This window comes from Pogonomyrmex barbatus, unplaced genomic scaffold (genome assembly GCF_055798465.1).
Source record: "Pogonomyrmex barbatus isolate J1 unplaced genomic scaffold, ASM5579846v1 scaffold3, whole genome shotgun sequence".
NCBI classification, from domain to species: domain Eukaryota; kingdom Metazoa; phylum Arthropoda; class Insecta; order Hymenoptera; family Formicidae; genus Pogonomyrmex; species Pogonomyrmex barbatus.
In genome coordinates, this window is record NW_028297127.1 from 14,245,863 (window position 1) to 14,261,084 (window position 15,222).

A 15,222-nucleotide genomic window follows, 5' to 3' on the forward strand; every position below is an offset into this window, starting at 1 on the left:
TTACTTCTATCATCTATTTCCTTGCCGCTATGTACACAATCGCGATCCTTTTTCAAGCAAACTTCGTGAAGATTGATGGTTACAAATGCACCCTTCGGCTCCAAAATGGCCCGGGAAAAAAAAAATGAATCAAAATAGTTGAAAAAATCGAGGAGAAGCTTTAGATTATTTTTTATCTTAAAACACTAGTTGCAGAGAAGAGATCAGAGCTTGATGAAATACATCGTCATATGTTTATGAGGAAGTTTCTCTTTCCGTTTAATCAAAGTCATGACGAATATAAGATTTACAGCGAACAAAGCGAACACAGAGAGGAAGAGAAGTATCGACGAAACAGTAGATGTCTGCTTCGGAAAATTATAGTCGATACTTCGTATTGTTACGTTGTAACCATATCGTCGGTCGGATATTCACGGGAACTTGGAAATTCGTGCTTCTTACACCTGAAACTGACGCTATTATAGCGTTCGATTACTCGATATAAACCAACAATAGAAACTCTCGCAACGCAACAGCAACAAAAGGGATAAGATAATCAGGATCAATTGTAACGAGGAACAATTGTATATATAATACTCGTGACAATTTCAACTCTTTCAACTGCTATACATCATGCTGAGAGTAAGCGGAATTAATTAAATTTTACAGAGTAATACAAACTAAAGCAAACTATCTTTAAAGACAGAATCGCAATACGATTCTCTGTAACAAGCAGTTGAAAATTTTGTTAATGTGAGAAATACAGACGTCGATAAAATCGCGACGCGTCAGAGATCAATAATTCGTTCGTTGCGTTTATTACACAAAAATTATATCTTAAGCCAATATAGAACATACATTTTACCGTTCATTTTAAATTCGTTTGTTACTTAATTACACGTTCGTTGTTACTGAATTACGAGACGAGATTACATAGTTTGAAATGTGCGAATTAAAATATAAAAGATTTATTTGCTTTTTTGTCGGTTTTTTTGTTTTTAATTTCGAGCATATGTATAATCCAAATATATCAGCAAAAAAAGCAGCGATTTTTAAACTTAAAATTTTTATAATTCTCGAGGAAATCAATTTACAACAATTTCCTTCTGAAGGATAATACCGCAGCTACAGAAACGTCTTTGATCATAAAGTATATTATTTTTATACTGAAAAAAAAACTCACTTTTCATTTAGCTAATGGAACAATTACAAAGATTATGTACTTCGCGTATTAAACCCTTCAGAGTAGTATTTTAAACGAGATATCGTTGTCTACGCGGACAAAGCGAGACGGTTAACAAAAGTAAGTAACGTAAGCAATGAACAACCCGCATGTTACAAGATTAGAAGCATCGCTGTTTGAATAAGTACGCTGTTGGCAGTGAATGTGATCAACGGGAGGCTAGTTTTATGAAGTTTATAACCATTATAGCGATTTATTGGGCAACGCGTGGTGGCCATATAATTCAAAATAGTTGCGAATACGCAGGTGGTACGGAACATTTTTACGATACTTTTCTGACTTGTGTTTTGTGTGCTGGTTACTGCGTTACAGGAGTCATTTTTGAATTTTTTACATCGACTACTATATAATTCATGCAAATACCTGAGCCGTGCAACACATGTCAGTATCTACATAAATTTGTAGTAAGATAAGTAAATAATGTATTGTAAAGTAAAATGTTTGTTTTTGTTTTTTTTTTTCGAAAATTTTTGCGAGTAGAATTATTCGGAAAGCAAATAATGATTCTAAAACAATTTTTGACGAAATAATAAAGGAGAGAAATCTAATCTGCATCGTGCCTTAAATGCAATAAATTGAATTTTAAATCTGTATTTTATCTTCAATAATTTATCGTAATTTATATAAAATAACTTATTATATTTTATTTCTGTTGCAGGTAGAAATTATATTATATATATATATATATATATATATATATATATATATATATATAAGATATTTTAATTTTTGCACAGAGGCTTTTACGACTAACCAATTATACACGATATCAAAATAAATTTATTGACATACATGTCAATAAATTACACATGCGAAAGTTTGTATATAGTATACACAATGTGTTCTATTTTTTATACATTATTTTTTTAAATAAAAATGTCTTAGATGATTTATAATAAATTTTCAATCATTCAAAATATCGAGACAATAAATTCTGTGTTATGAACAATTGAAACAGAAAATTTATGCAAATCAAACTAAAAAAACCAAACAAATATTCAAATTACATTCTCCAATCAATTTGAAGTGACATTTATTTTAATAGAATTTTAATTTGTGTATTTATAATGTAATTATAATTATAATATAATAGTAATTATAGTGTAATTATAATTTGTGTACAAAAACTTGTAATAGTATATTTAAAAAATTACAACACAGAGTAATCTCTCTTTTGATTTAAGAAAAATTAATTTCAAATTAATAAAAAAAATAACAAATTTGTCATTAAAAGTTATGCGTGAAAAATAGAACTCCTTTTATGTTATATTATGCAAATGTTGTTAAATATACGTATATAAATATATGTTTTATATCTGAACGACACGATTGAGTTCCATTTTAATTAAATTCGGGTTACGCAATAATCAAGCATTAATACACATCAAGATATCGAGTGGTACTCAAAATGATTTATCTTATAATATAATGCATATATAATCTGCTTAAACAGAAACAGAAGAAAAACCGATATTGATTTTACCCTGATGTGCATGTAGCTCTATTGTGCAAAATACCTATATCGTGCCATTAATCTTTCCCATCAGAAACTTGTGTAATACGTGTCTAATGATAACTTTTCAGTAAAAAGAAACCAATATGTACTAAATTCAATGTGATTCTATTATTGTATATGTGTACATGCACATTCGACATCGCAGGTGTTCTCTCTTCTTACATTTCACATTGTACGGCGGAAATACATTTTTCACCATGATCGGAAATTAATTAGAGCTCAAGTTACGTTAGATATATATATATATATATATATATATATATGTCGATAGTACCGATCAATATCAATATTCTCCGGTAGTTAGCGGGCGATAAATCAATTAGCGGATGAAAGCGCGCGGTGCGAAACGTTCAAGCTCGGCTAGGAGAAACACGAGTTACCACTCAATCGTCGGAAGAACGAGTCACACGCAGCCTGTGAGAACTGGCCAAGGAAAACGGCCGGAAGTGAGCCCTAAAGGGTACTGCCCGACAAGGAAATCGGAGTCGTTTTCTCTCAGGCGGAAGAAAACTTGCGATTTAACGAACAGCTGCAACTGAAGGGCTGATAAGTTTACACGAGCGAAGTACGTGTCTGTCGGATTTAATTATCCAATTCACCGAATAAGCTAAAAGCAATAATGATAGCACGTCACTCCACCTCCACTACATTATGCACGATGTCATAGAATATTATCGCATTAATAACTTCATTAATATATGCTGGTTAATAACAGTTGTAAATAATTCTATAGAGTACAGATTTTACAGTTTCCCGAAAAACTGATTAGATACTCGCTTAGATTAGATACTCTGATTAAATACTTACTGTTTAAAATTCAAATAATATTCTTTAAGATTTGCGGAATTTTTGTAAAGATTGACTGAAGACGGTATCTGGAAAAAAAAAGGTGAATTCTTAGAATTCCCTTTTTTCCTGGAACGAATTTGACGATTGCACCTATATAAATCATCGTCATGCGCGATAACATCGTGCGGGCAGAATCTGGCATTATACCAAAATCCTATCTTTGCGATACACATGTTATGTAAAGATTGAGATTACATTGCCGATTTTTCGCGTGCGATTGTGCTGGGCATCCCGAGCGATATAATTGAGAAAATGTATCCGGTACATGCTGAATATAATTATTAATGGTAATAGCCAGAAATTAGAAGCGCCATAAAAGTTAAAGACTAGCTCTAATATCCCAAAGAACTTTTTTCGCAGAAACTCATTCGATATTATTACTTTCATTCTTGCCTAAATGTCTCAGACTGAATCCAACATGTACCAAAACTTTTGTTCTAATTTCAATTAGAACGTTCCTATTATTGCACGCCTATTATTTTGAAACTGGCATGAATCAAAAAACAAAATCTACGAAATCTTGTTAACATTCATTAAACTACTACTTGAAAATTAATTTCTATCTGTATATATTCCGATGAATTTTTATGGTTTCCATTTTTGTTGCTTTCAATCAAAATAGAAAAAATAGAAACAAAATCATGTTTATTCATTTAAATTACTTTTGAAGCGGATTACAATATATCCAATTTTTATGTATTGCACGAAAATTTTTATACGTAAAATTAATGTAACGTTGAATATTATAGGATGATAATATTGTAAAAAAGCAAAAAATGGATGTGAAATATTTTTTGTACAATTTGTACATACAGTTATTATCCATGTTTCAATATTTAATAGATTAACGATCAAGTGTCTATTTCAATATAATTTACTGTAAGTTTCATAGCAAATACCTTATCATTATTCGATAGAATAATTACCAACTACTCTGTTAATCTATCTTTAATCTACTTTTAAGATCCTCGTCTGTTATTCTCTTCCGCGAAATGGTAATTAAGGCCGGGATGTTTGACTGTACACGTTAATGCATCGTACAAAAACATGCAAATAGATGCATACATGATGACACCAAGTTTCATCATTTGTCAATTGATAAAAATAAGTTATATATTTCATGATCCTTTAATTATGCAAATCGTATGATTTGCACGGCCGAGCAATTATACTTTAATATTCGATGCAACATTACAAATACAGAGCGTACAAAATACAGGGAAATAAATCAGCTTCGAACTTTTGCAAGTTTATATATCGCTAACTGCCACATCAATATAAAATAGTCTCCATAGATTAAAACTAGGTTAAATAATGAAATAATCATACGAACGTTGACAATATTTTCTCTCTTCGGCAAAGAAAAGAGCAAAGATTGCGAATCAATAAATGTCGAAATATTTTCACGTATAAAATTCAGTCACGTCTCGGAAAAAGATGATAAGATGGCATTCTTTTCGAGCATTTCTAATCGACTCATTCGAGACACAAAAAAACTTGATAAAGTCTTTCTTCATTCGACTTTCGTAATTTTTTAAATTTTTAGCAAAAGCCGTAAGTACATCCACTTTACTGTAAAGATAAAAGTTGCAGGAAATAATCGCCACTCGAAAGATATCGCTAATAAAACGCAAACTTCCAACGTTCTTCAATTCAATATGTATGTATCCTCCAATATTCCACGTTTTCCGTTCGACCACATTAGAATCCGCTAAAATAAGTGTTACATCGATCGTGGAAAAAGTTAACGGCCGAAGTTAATGGTAATTTTGACGGATCTTTTACGTACCTATCTCGAATATCGCGCGAACGTACTTTAATTGCAATAACTCACCTACAGCGTAACGTACTAGGCCGCTCGTTTGTTCTACCACCCGAAAAGAGCGATAAATTTATTCAGAGTGCACTTCCGTCTAATGCAAGCGTCGACGCACGCACCCAGGGAATTTTATTTGCCATACGTTTATATATATATAAAACGTATGAACAAATAAAACCCTCTAGGTGCGTGCGCCGATGCTTGCATTGGACACACACACACACACACACACACACACACACACACACACACACGCGCGCGCGCGCGCGCGCGCGTAACCGATAACGATGTGAACGATATGTCGAGTGACACAAACGTTATTACCCCCTCACTGGCGAAATTCTGCTTTGTGCCACATGCAGGAAGCCGTTTTAAACTTCGGGACAATGTGAACGTACTGTTAAACTACTCGATCAAGTCAATTCCGCGGTTATGGCACAGAATTCCTGATAACAAATATGTTCACTGTTCTAAATCACGTTTCCTCGGATAATAATGTAGCATCTGAAATCTCACGTCAATTTTCGATAAAACGTTAAAAAGCGCGATACTAGCTTAGTGATAATATTGAACCACTTATTATTAAATGTAGAAATAATATATCCATTTGATATGTATAATTTATTAATTAAAGCAAGTAAATATTCATACATTTCAAAATCTTTCGGAAATTATATCCTCAATTTCATATACATTTATGCGTTCTATATGCATTAAATAAAATATATAAATGTAACTATTAATTTAACTTAGACCAGTAATTGTTTACATCGATATTATATTGGTTGAATTTTCTCAGCATGAGCTAGTACGGCTAGTAATTTTCAATATAACTTTCATGTATAGGAACTTTCATTCAAATGCATAAACAAGATAAATATTGTATTTAGCACAAAATAACATAAAGTTATCCAAGCAAAAGCTCCTCTACAAAAATATTGTTTGTAAAAAATGTTTTTAAAAATATTTTTTTCAAAATAAACAACGCCAAAAAGATTTAATGTGTCGGATAACAAAAGATATCACGATAGCTTTCTCCTTGCATTTATTTTCTTCCTCTTCCTAGCAGAAAAATATTATTCCGCAGGAATAATATTTTTTATCTCAAACGGAAGACAGCTTCACTTATCAGCGATCAGCATTTACCGCAAAATATGCTGGATTTTCGCAATTTTACTTACCGTGAAATATATATCGGAAACGTACGCTCGTTACGTAGAAATAATTTCCTGCAGTAAAAAGGTATGTGAAGATATCCAATCGGAAATAGTGTAAATTGGCTTCATTCGTGAATTATTTTTCAAATAAAGTTTCTCGCTTTCGAATCGGAGATAACTGTCGTAAAATGTCAGTCTTAATTGTAAGATACTGTCAGAGAGACTTTAGTCATTTCGTAAAATGAAGCTGTCACGTTTTTAACGTTTGAGATATATTGAAATAAGTCATAAGTCACTTTATGTGATATACCTATAAATGAAATTTCTAATATTATATATAAATATATTAATATTATATTAAAAATATATGTTTACCTTTTATAAATATTATTTCATAATTTAATTCTATTAAATATGTAATAAATAAGATATAAAACGATTTCACAATTATATTTCAGAAGCTTTTATTAGCAAAGCAATTACGCTACGATAGATATTTCTAGAATCAAAATAATTTAAAGTCATTATAGAATAATTTGATTGTCTTAAAATCAATTAATTAATAATCATACCATATTATATTTGGACATTATCTTAATAAAAATATCAATTTATTCATCTTATTTTCTCGATTTCTACTTTCTTTTTTGTATTCTTCTTTTTTGTATTTATGAAAAACACCATTAGATAGATTCGTTATTTTGCACTTGATGATCCACGCGCGGAACAAACAAGCATAAGAAAGTGGCAGAAATGAGATTACGTTATGATTACGTTACGTCGGAAATTCGTGGCGTGGAATTCATCATACTTCTCTCTAATGTGCGCTGCAGAAAGAAGCTACAGAATAGGTACTTTAATCTGACGAGAGATCAGAGCTATGAGAAGGCATCAAGCAGAAGCAACACTATGTCGATATATTTACTCCTTTCTCATAAGATGTAATGCAATATGCGCAAGTGGAAGATCAGATTATACGACTTAACGCTACGACTTAAATGTGATCCAACTTTATTAAATTCTTTATTTTTAAATGTATAAGAAATAATTTTTAAAACAGCACAGTATTAATGATAATCATTCAGCTTAGAAAAAAAAATCGATATCTTGATTTATATATTTTATTTTCTTACGTCAAATTGCCCGCAGCAACAACCCCATTAACTCGATTTCATCAAATTGAGTGTATCTTAGCCCATATCTAAGTATGTTTTATTTTCATCCATATAATCATTTATTTCATTTTGTTGTTTTTATGGCCAATTACTGTTTCGTAAAAACATAATTTTCTCACTATGTAATAGAGAAAAGAAATGCAATATCTTAATTTAAGAGAAACACATTACTTGAAAAAAATTACAAGAATGTTGAATTAGAAAATTAAAAGCTATAGTAAAACAATAGATTTCATTTCATAAATAAAATCTACATATTTTAATGCTCAGAAAGACTTTTAAATCTCAGAATACTGACACAAATTTTTACACAAATTTTTACACAAATAAATGTAACTTTAATATACAAAAACATTTGAATTTTGGATATTTTTCTCTATAATATGTAATAGGATAGTTTCAAGGATTTCGAGGGAAAAAAATCATAATAAAATCACATAAATCACGAAAGCCAAGTTTTCCAAGCCTGTGTCAGTAGTTGAGTCGCAATAATTTCTAACCATTTCAAAACAACCGCAGAATAAAGGAATAAAAAGTATTGATTTTGATAAAGCGCGACGAGAGAGACTTTAAAGACAAGTACGTAAACATTCATTCCGAGATAACAATACACAATTGTGTTTATCATAAACCGTGGCATACACTTGCATTGATCGCAGACGATCGCGAAGCGTTGACAAGATCACACAATACAAATGGACAAACAGACATGCGTTGACATAGATATGCACGTATACGTAGAACGCATATACACACGCTACACACGAGCTAATGCTTTTGTGGAGATGGGGATTTATTAGATCTGGGAGTGCAATGAAAAATACATTACAATGTATACGTACGTATATATGACAATACTTCGACGGAATTAAATGCGACGCTTAATTACCAAAATATTATCATGTTGAGCGTATCAATTATATTATTATCATTTTGTAATATTAAATAGAAAAGCGTAAATAAACCGTATTTAATATCGTATATCACGAGAATAAAATTAAACGTATCTTGAATTAAATTTACGCCTCTGACATATAATATTTCATATAAGCATAATGGAATTTGATCCAGTAATTATTTTCGAGATATTTATTTATCAGATGGGCTTATTTATATGATTATGTAACAGTAACTCTCTCTCTCTTTCTCTCTCTCTCTCTCTCTCTCTCTCTTTTCCCTCCTTTCTCTCCCTTTCTCTTAAATAACACTGCGTTGAAGTTACGTTCACACATCATTTATTACACTATCTAGAATGCGCTATTGACATTTAGCTACTTCGCCTGCGGTGTGCCCTATAATTACGAGTAGAGCAACGTAACCGAAATCCCGAAGGAACTAATATCCATTCAATTTATTTATTGCTTCTAATGATCTTTACGACCTGTTTCTCGAGAGTCATATCGTATAGAAAAGGTAGGAATTGGGAGTTAGGTCCAGTCTTGAATTACACCGGATCATAAAGGAGAAACGATAATGACGCTTTATGAGAAACGCCTCATTGGAAAAAGTGTCACGGCATAATTAATTTTCGGTAGACTCAAACAAATGAAATTCAACAAACAAGAGTGCAACACATTGTCGTAGTTAATATTTTATTTTATTTTATCGTAGTACGTAGACGTAGTAAAATTTTATTTGCAAGCTCGATTAAATCCATAATCTTTATTTGTAAAAGATTCTTTTTATTATACTCATGATTCGTAACACTTTCTCCGAGATGAGAATTAAAACCGTAGGTAAAAACCCAGGGAAATCAGCATCGGCATCGTGCACCATTCGCTCGCATGCAATTGTACGAAAAGCAGCGTGCATTAAATCTCATCGGTCATCGGTCATCGGCACTCCGGCTGTCCTACCGATTTCGTGCCCCACCGAGACAATTCTACTTACAGGCTCTGCGACAAGAACCGCGACAGCGCCAGCTTGCTGATTCGATTGTTTTTCAGGCCGTCCAACATAGCCGACGCCGCGATTTCCATTTTCGAGTTTACTTCTCCTGCTCCGGCCGCTTAAAAGGATTCGGGAAGGATTCGGTGCGCGGTGCGTTTCGCGAAAATTCAATCGAAATCTTTCGATCGCCCCCGATCTTTCGGGGGATCTTCCCCGCCGGAAACGGTCGGCTCTTACCCCCGCGTTCGCTTTATCTCCCGATGGCGACACACTCTACCTGCCCGTTGCCGATCCGCTTGCAGCTCGTCGATACATCTCGTTTCATGATTCGGTCCTCCAACACTTCTCTGGGCTCTTTTCCGTTCTTCGGGGCCCTTTGCGCTCGCGATACAAACTTTCCTACTCCGCCTCTCCGCCTATCTCGCGAAGAAGAAGAAGAAAACTTTACGGTGCAATGACGGAAGGTGCGAAGTTATGCGAAGTTGAGTCGCTTCGATGGATCGATTCGATGTTCTCGTTTGACGCAGGTAATTCACCTCTCCTGCCTTCGACGGCCACGCGCTATCGATCCGAACGTGCGTATCGGGTATCGAGTGGAACTGCTTTTACGAACAACAAGCTCGATTTATCGCTTTTCGATCGGGAGCTTTGCGCGATTCTTTCTGTTACATCTATTACCGCTCATGGTGTGTTATCTTTTTATTCCCGACCGAGCGCTCACTTTTCTCTCTCTGTTCTTCCCTTTTTCCTACTTCTTCTTCTGCCCTTTCGCCGCGGTCCTTCGCGGTTTTTATTAGTCGCGCTTCGTCGGTAGTATCACTAGTGTTTATATTAAACGAGATAAGAGAAAGAGCTCTCGAAAGGAAAACATTATCGGCAAGTGCGGCTGGTCGTACGAGTCGGAAGTTCGACTCCGATGGTTTGGAAGTTCAGTTATTCTATTTAACCCAATTTCCAAGTGGCTGACCCGACTCGTTCGTTACGCCTCATTGAATGGCGGTCGTTAAAATTATCACACAATCGCGGGGCTTTTTAATGTCCTAGATTACGCGAGTGACGCTAGGGGTATAACGCGCGTAAAAAGGCACACACACACACACACACACACGCGCGCACGCACGCACGCACGCACGCACGCGCGCGCGCGTACGTTTGTGTACGTGGCGCGTGTATCGAACCGTCCCGCACCCCCGGAATACCGGAAGTGCGCGAGTTTAAGCGCACGCACTGGAAGATCGAGATGCGAGCCCCGCGCGCGCTCCGATAACCAATCGCGATTGAAACGGCAGCTGCCCAACGCAGGCGACAACAAGAACAACAATAATAACAACAACAGTAACAATCGGATCGTCCTTGGTGGCAACAATGGAATTTGTATCACATACGTACGACTATTACATCGGCCTACGAAATATGAGACGTGGCAAGTTTCATCACGCCCGACCGCGGAAGTTCCTCTCTCTCTCTTCAGGTACGGCAGGCGGCAACTTCTCTTCACACATACGCGCCGTGAACGAAGAAGATCGGGAAACTTGATGAAACTTGGGACGCACAGTGCACCGCGGAGAGGATCAAATTCTCTCTTTCCTTCCCCCTCCCCTCCCTCGTTTCTCGCCTTCGCCTTCCTCTCACCACTTAATTTTTCTTCGTTGTTTCTGTTTATCGGGAGACATCGAGTTTATCAACCATCGCATGTGTATCTTTAATCGAGAGAAGAGACCAGTCTCGCCACCCTCGATTGTATAACAAATAATGAAAATACGAAGGATTCCTCCGCGTCTCCTCTGAATCGATCTACGATCTCCCTTCGAACGGCGTCGTAGCGACTAAGGCCAGTGTCTCGGACTGATAAATCCAGTCCGGCCACTCAAGGATCATTCGAGTACCGCTCTTTCTCTCTTTCTCTCTCTCTCTTGGAAAGAAGCAATCTCAGTCGTTCAGTAGAGTCGCAAGTTTGAGGGCGGCCGTTTTAAAAGTGTAAGCGGGAAGACGAAAGGGCCGTCCAGGCTTTGTCGCGCGTAAGAGGATAATCGTACATCTGAGGGTAGGTGAAATGTACGAGAGCCGGTCGAAGACAACAAGAGGTCGGGGCCGCTTTTAGTGGAACAACCGTACCGTTCGCCAAAACGCGGACTGCCATTCCGATCGACGGTGTGACCTACTCGCACTGCTCTCAGCTGCTTCCAACCCCCCAAAGTCGTACCGTCATCCCTACCCTATGGCTATCCCTACCTCCGGTCTCGCGCTCACCCCCGGAGCAGTCGGTATCCCTAGCCCGATCTTCTCCGTCTCGGCCGTTTTCCCCCCCACCCTGTTTTACCACCCCCTCAACCCCACAAACCGAGCCGTCGCCGTTCCCTTCTCCTCTACACTTTGAATCCCCACTATGGGACTGACAGCGCCACTTCCACCCCGTGCTACCACTTCTCTCGCTCTCGTCCCCTTTCGTCCCTCGATCCAAACCACCTCGTCGCACTCTCACACCGCCGCTCGGAAAACTCCTCGTTTTACCGCGAAACCTTTACCGTTTGCTCCCGAGTTCCCCATCGCGTTTTCGATTTCAATCGCGTACTTCGCCCCAGCTTCTAGCCGGGCCGGCTCGGCGGGCCGATCGGATCGCGAACAACCCGGTGACGAGCGAGATCGGTCTCTCGCGTGCACCGCGAGTGACTTTCTACACAGCAAAGCCGGGCTCGGCAAACGTCGACGCCAACGGCCAAAGTGCTCCTCCACTTCGCGGTTCGCGTGCGCGCGCGTGCACATGAATACATATGTCTACGCGTATCATTAACGCGAACGGATCTTATCGATTGTTGCGTACACTCGGGCACAGGAGTGCCCGAATAAACAGCATAATATCGTAACAAGAAACGCATTCTGAGAATTTGAAAAATTTCGCGAATGCTGATGCATCTTGAGACACTCGTTACGAGTTAATTAGGTTACGAAATCCTTCCCCGAGAAAAGCTCAATTGCATTGTTGCAACTGAAAAAAATACATCGTTACTTTTAGCCGATCAGTTTTATCTATCGTATAAAGATAGCTAAACGGAAAAAGATAGAAACAAGTTCAAAGTGTTGTGCAACTAATCATCTGTTGGACATACGTCACTTTTTATCAGTCGCGTCATTAAAATGCTTTTATATCAACCAGTAGAAGAAAAAGAACGCGTTCTTTCGTATTGCACGTGTCTCACGAAGGTAACTCACCCGGTGTCGGTCGAGGCTTTTAGCGCGGCGTACGTTTTTCTCTTCTGAAATAAGAGCAACATTACGGTACATGCAAGTTTCGTACTTGAAACTTCTACTCGAGCCATATTTTCAGGTTTGCGATACGACTATACCGCTATATATGACTAGCAGTCTGGTTTCTTATCATGTAATACGACATTTTAATCACTTTGATGGAAGTCACATACTCAAACGATAGAGATTGTAAAATTTAAAGGGTGATGAATGCACGTTTTTCGAGGCGTGAATCGATAAAATTAACTATCTGAAGGCATCGATTGTTAGAAACGCGAAACGCGTGACGAACGTTTCCTTAAATGTTTTGCAGCCAATTCTGATTAAGAGCCGGCACCTGGCACCACAAACGATATCGCTGCTATACATAACGCTATTACGAAATGAACAGTTTATAATCTTTCTTTGTTGATTTAGTGATTGTTCCATTTATCTTATATATGTATGTTACAAAGTATTATATACATGAAATTATATGCAACTTCTATTTATTACTTTGTTTTGTATTTTCGTTTCATCGTTATAAATTCTTCTGAATTATTCGCAATAATACACAGATGGTTGCAAAGTGTTTATAAAAAGTTGAAAACAAAATTACATCAGCAATTCAAAAGCAAAATTGCCATTATGAATTTCGGTGTATTATGCTTCTCATCCAAAGAGAAATTTCTCAATGTCCTATTCAAGGAAATTCGATCTTCCGAGAGTTTTATTTAATACTTGAAAAAAAAAAAAAAAAAAAAAAACATATAGCTGTCTCATCGACCTAATGATAATGCCACGGACGAAGATCTGCACAAGAAGCTTTGTCGATATGCTAATTATAATTTTTCAGCGAGACGATTTCCATCTCCACGGTTTTGCATCTCTGCGCGTTCGTTCCACCGCGATAAGGGATTTCTCGTATAATATAAACGCGAAACATATAGCCGCCCCCGCGCCGGACGCGGATACGTATGCAAGTGAACGAGCGAACGAATACATTAGCAGTCGTATCGCCCGCCACGATTCTTCCTGAATAAAATACGACGATCTCTGATCACGCCCTCGGGATAACCGGCGATTACCGGCGCCGACCGTGAAGATACGCCATTATACACGAAGAAACGGGTCCGGCGAAACGGAAACTGATCGGAGAGATAGCGGTAACTTCTCTGGTAAACTTCCGGCCGATGATGGACGTTGATGGAACGCTTATCCGTCTCATCTCAAGTTTTTCTCAAGATCGCCCGGGCACAGGCACGGGGCAGGAAGCCCCGAAGGAACCCCATCGAGAAATCGTCCGCGCACTTTTTGCGATGATTCCAACAGTTCCAACTGTTCGCCGGAATCGCCGTACCCTGGATTATGTAACACGCAATGTGCGCGAAGCCGATAGTTTTCTGATGTATAAAAGCCCGCGGTCACTTTGCTTATTACCCAATTTACCCAGTTTATCAGTTAAGCGATCGCGTGACCCCGGGACATCCGAAATACAGTTATGTTTTAAAATGAATATACGAGACATCCCGTTGCGCGTCTATCACGGATATTAAAGATTAAACTTGAAATTATATCACGATTATTTCAAAGCGATAATATTGATATCGTTAAATAAATGAAATGTTGTGGATTAAAATTTGACGGAAGAGGAAGGGAGAGGGTACAGATTAGGATTAAAATATTGATATAATTATGATATAATTAAATCCTATTATTCTTCAGTGTTCGAATTAGATAAATCCGAATCTTAATTTTCGAAGAATTAAATCCGTGAACTAATAAAATTGGATCCCAATTATTAAACTACAAAAATTAAACCGAAAAATGATAATTAAATGAAACATCTAACATTTATTCAATAAGATTCCTCTGTATATATTTTATATAATTTAAAGTTACATATAAAAACAAATATATATAATTTTTACTCAAAATTTTAAAAACAAAAATAGACGATTAAATATTTTTTTATTTAATTATAACAGAATATGATTAAATAAATTCTAATTAAGTTAATAATTTTCTGTTCTAGTTCTTGCAATGTAAAATTGCAATATAAAAAGCAAAGATTAGCTATCCTGAATGTAGAATGTTTTACTCCTCAGGTATTGAAACTCCGTATCAACCAACAGTTCAAATGTTTGAATTTGAGTAATCAAATAATTTAAATTAAATTATTCAAATATTCGAATATATTAATAAATGCTAATAACTTACAACTCGATTATAAGGGAATAAAATTTTATTTAAAGCTTAATGGGGCAAAAAATAAATAGTCAATAAATTTTGAATATACAGAGAGAAGTATTTCGCGCACACATTTCCACAAATATCCATTAATGCGGATCGAAACGTAAATTCTTGTA

At 36.3% G+C, this 15,222-nt stretch overlaps 1 protein-coding gene across 8 annotated transcripts in view; it reads right to left on the minus strand.

Annotated features, from left to right (window-relative positions):
- Positions 1 to 15,222, minus strand: part of Syt7 (Synaptotagmin 7) — a 160,999-nt gene that overhangs the window by 62,593 nt on the left and 83,184 nt on the right. For 2 of the 8 annotated variants that reach the window (XM_089079516.1, XM_089079515.1), the window contains exon 1: positions 9,629 to 11,815. The exons of the other annotated variants lie outside the window; for them this stretch is intronic. In XM_089079516.1, the coding sequence (XP_088935642.1) occupies positions 9,629 to 9,717 (89 nt within the window). In that variant the 5' untranslated portion in view covers positions 9,718 to 11,815. Of the gene's footprint in view, positions 1 to 9,628; positions 11,816 to 15,222 lie in introns of those variants that run through there. 8 annotated transcript variants of the gene reach the window in all.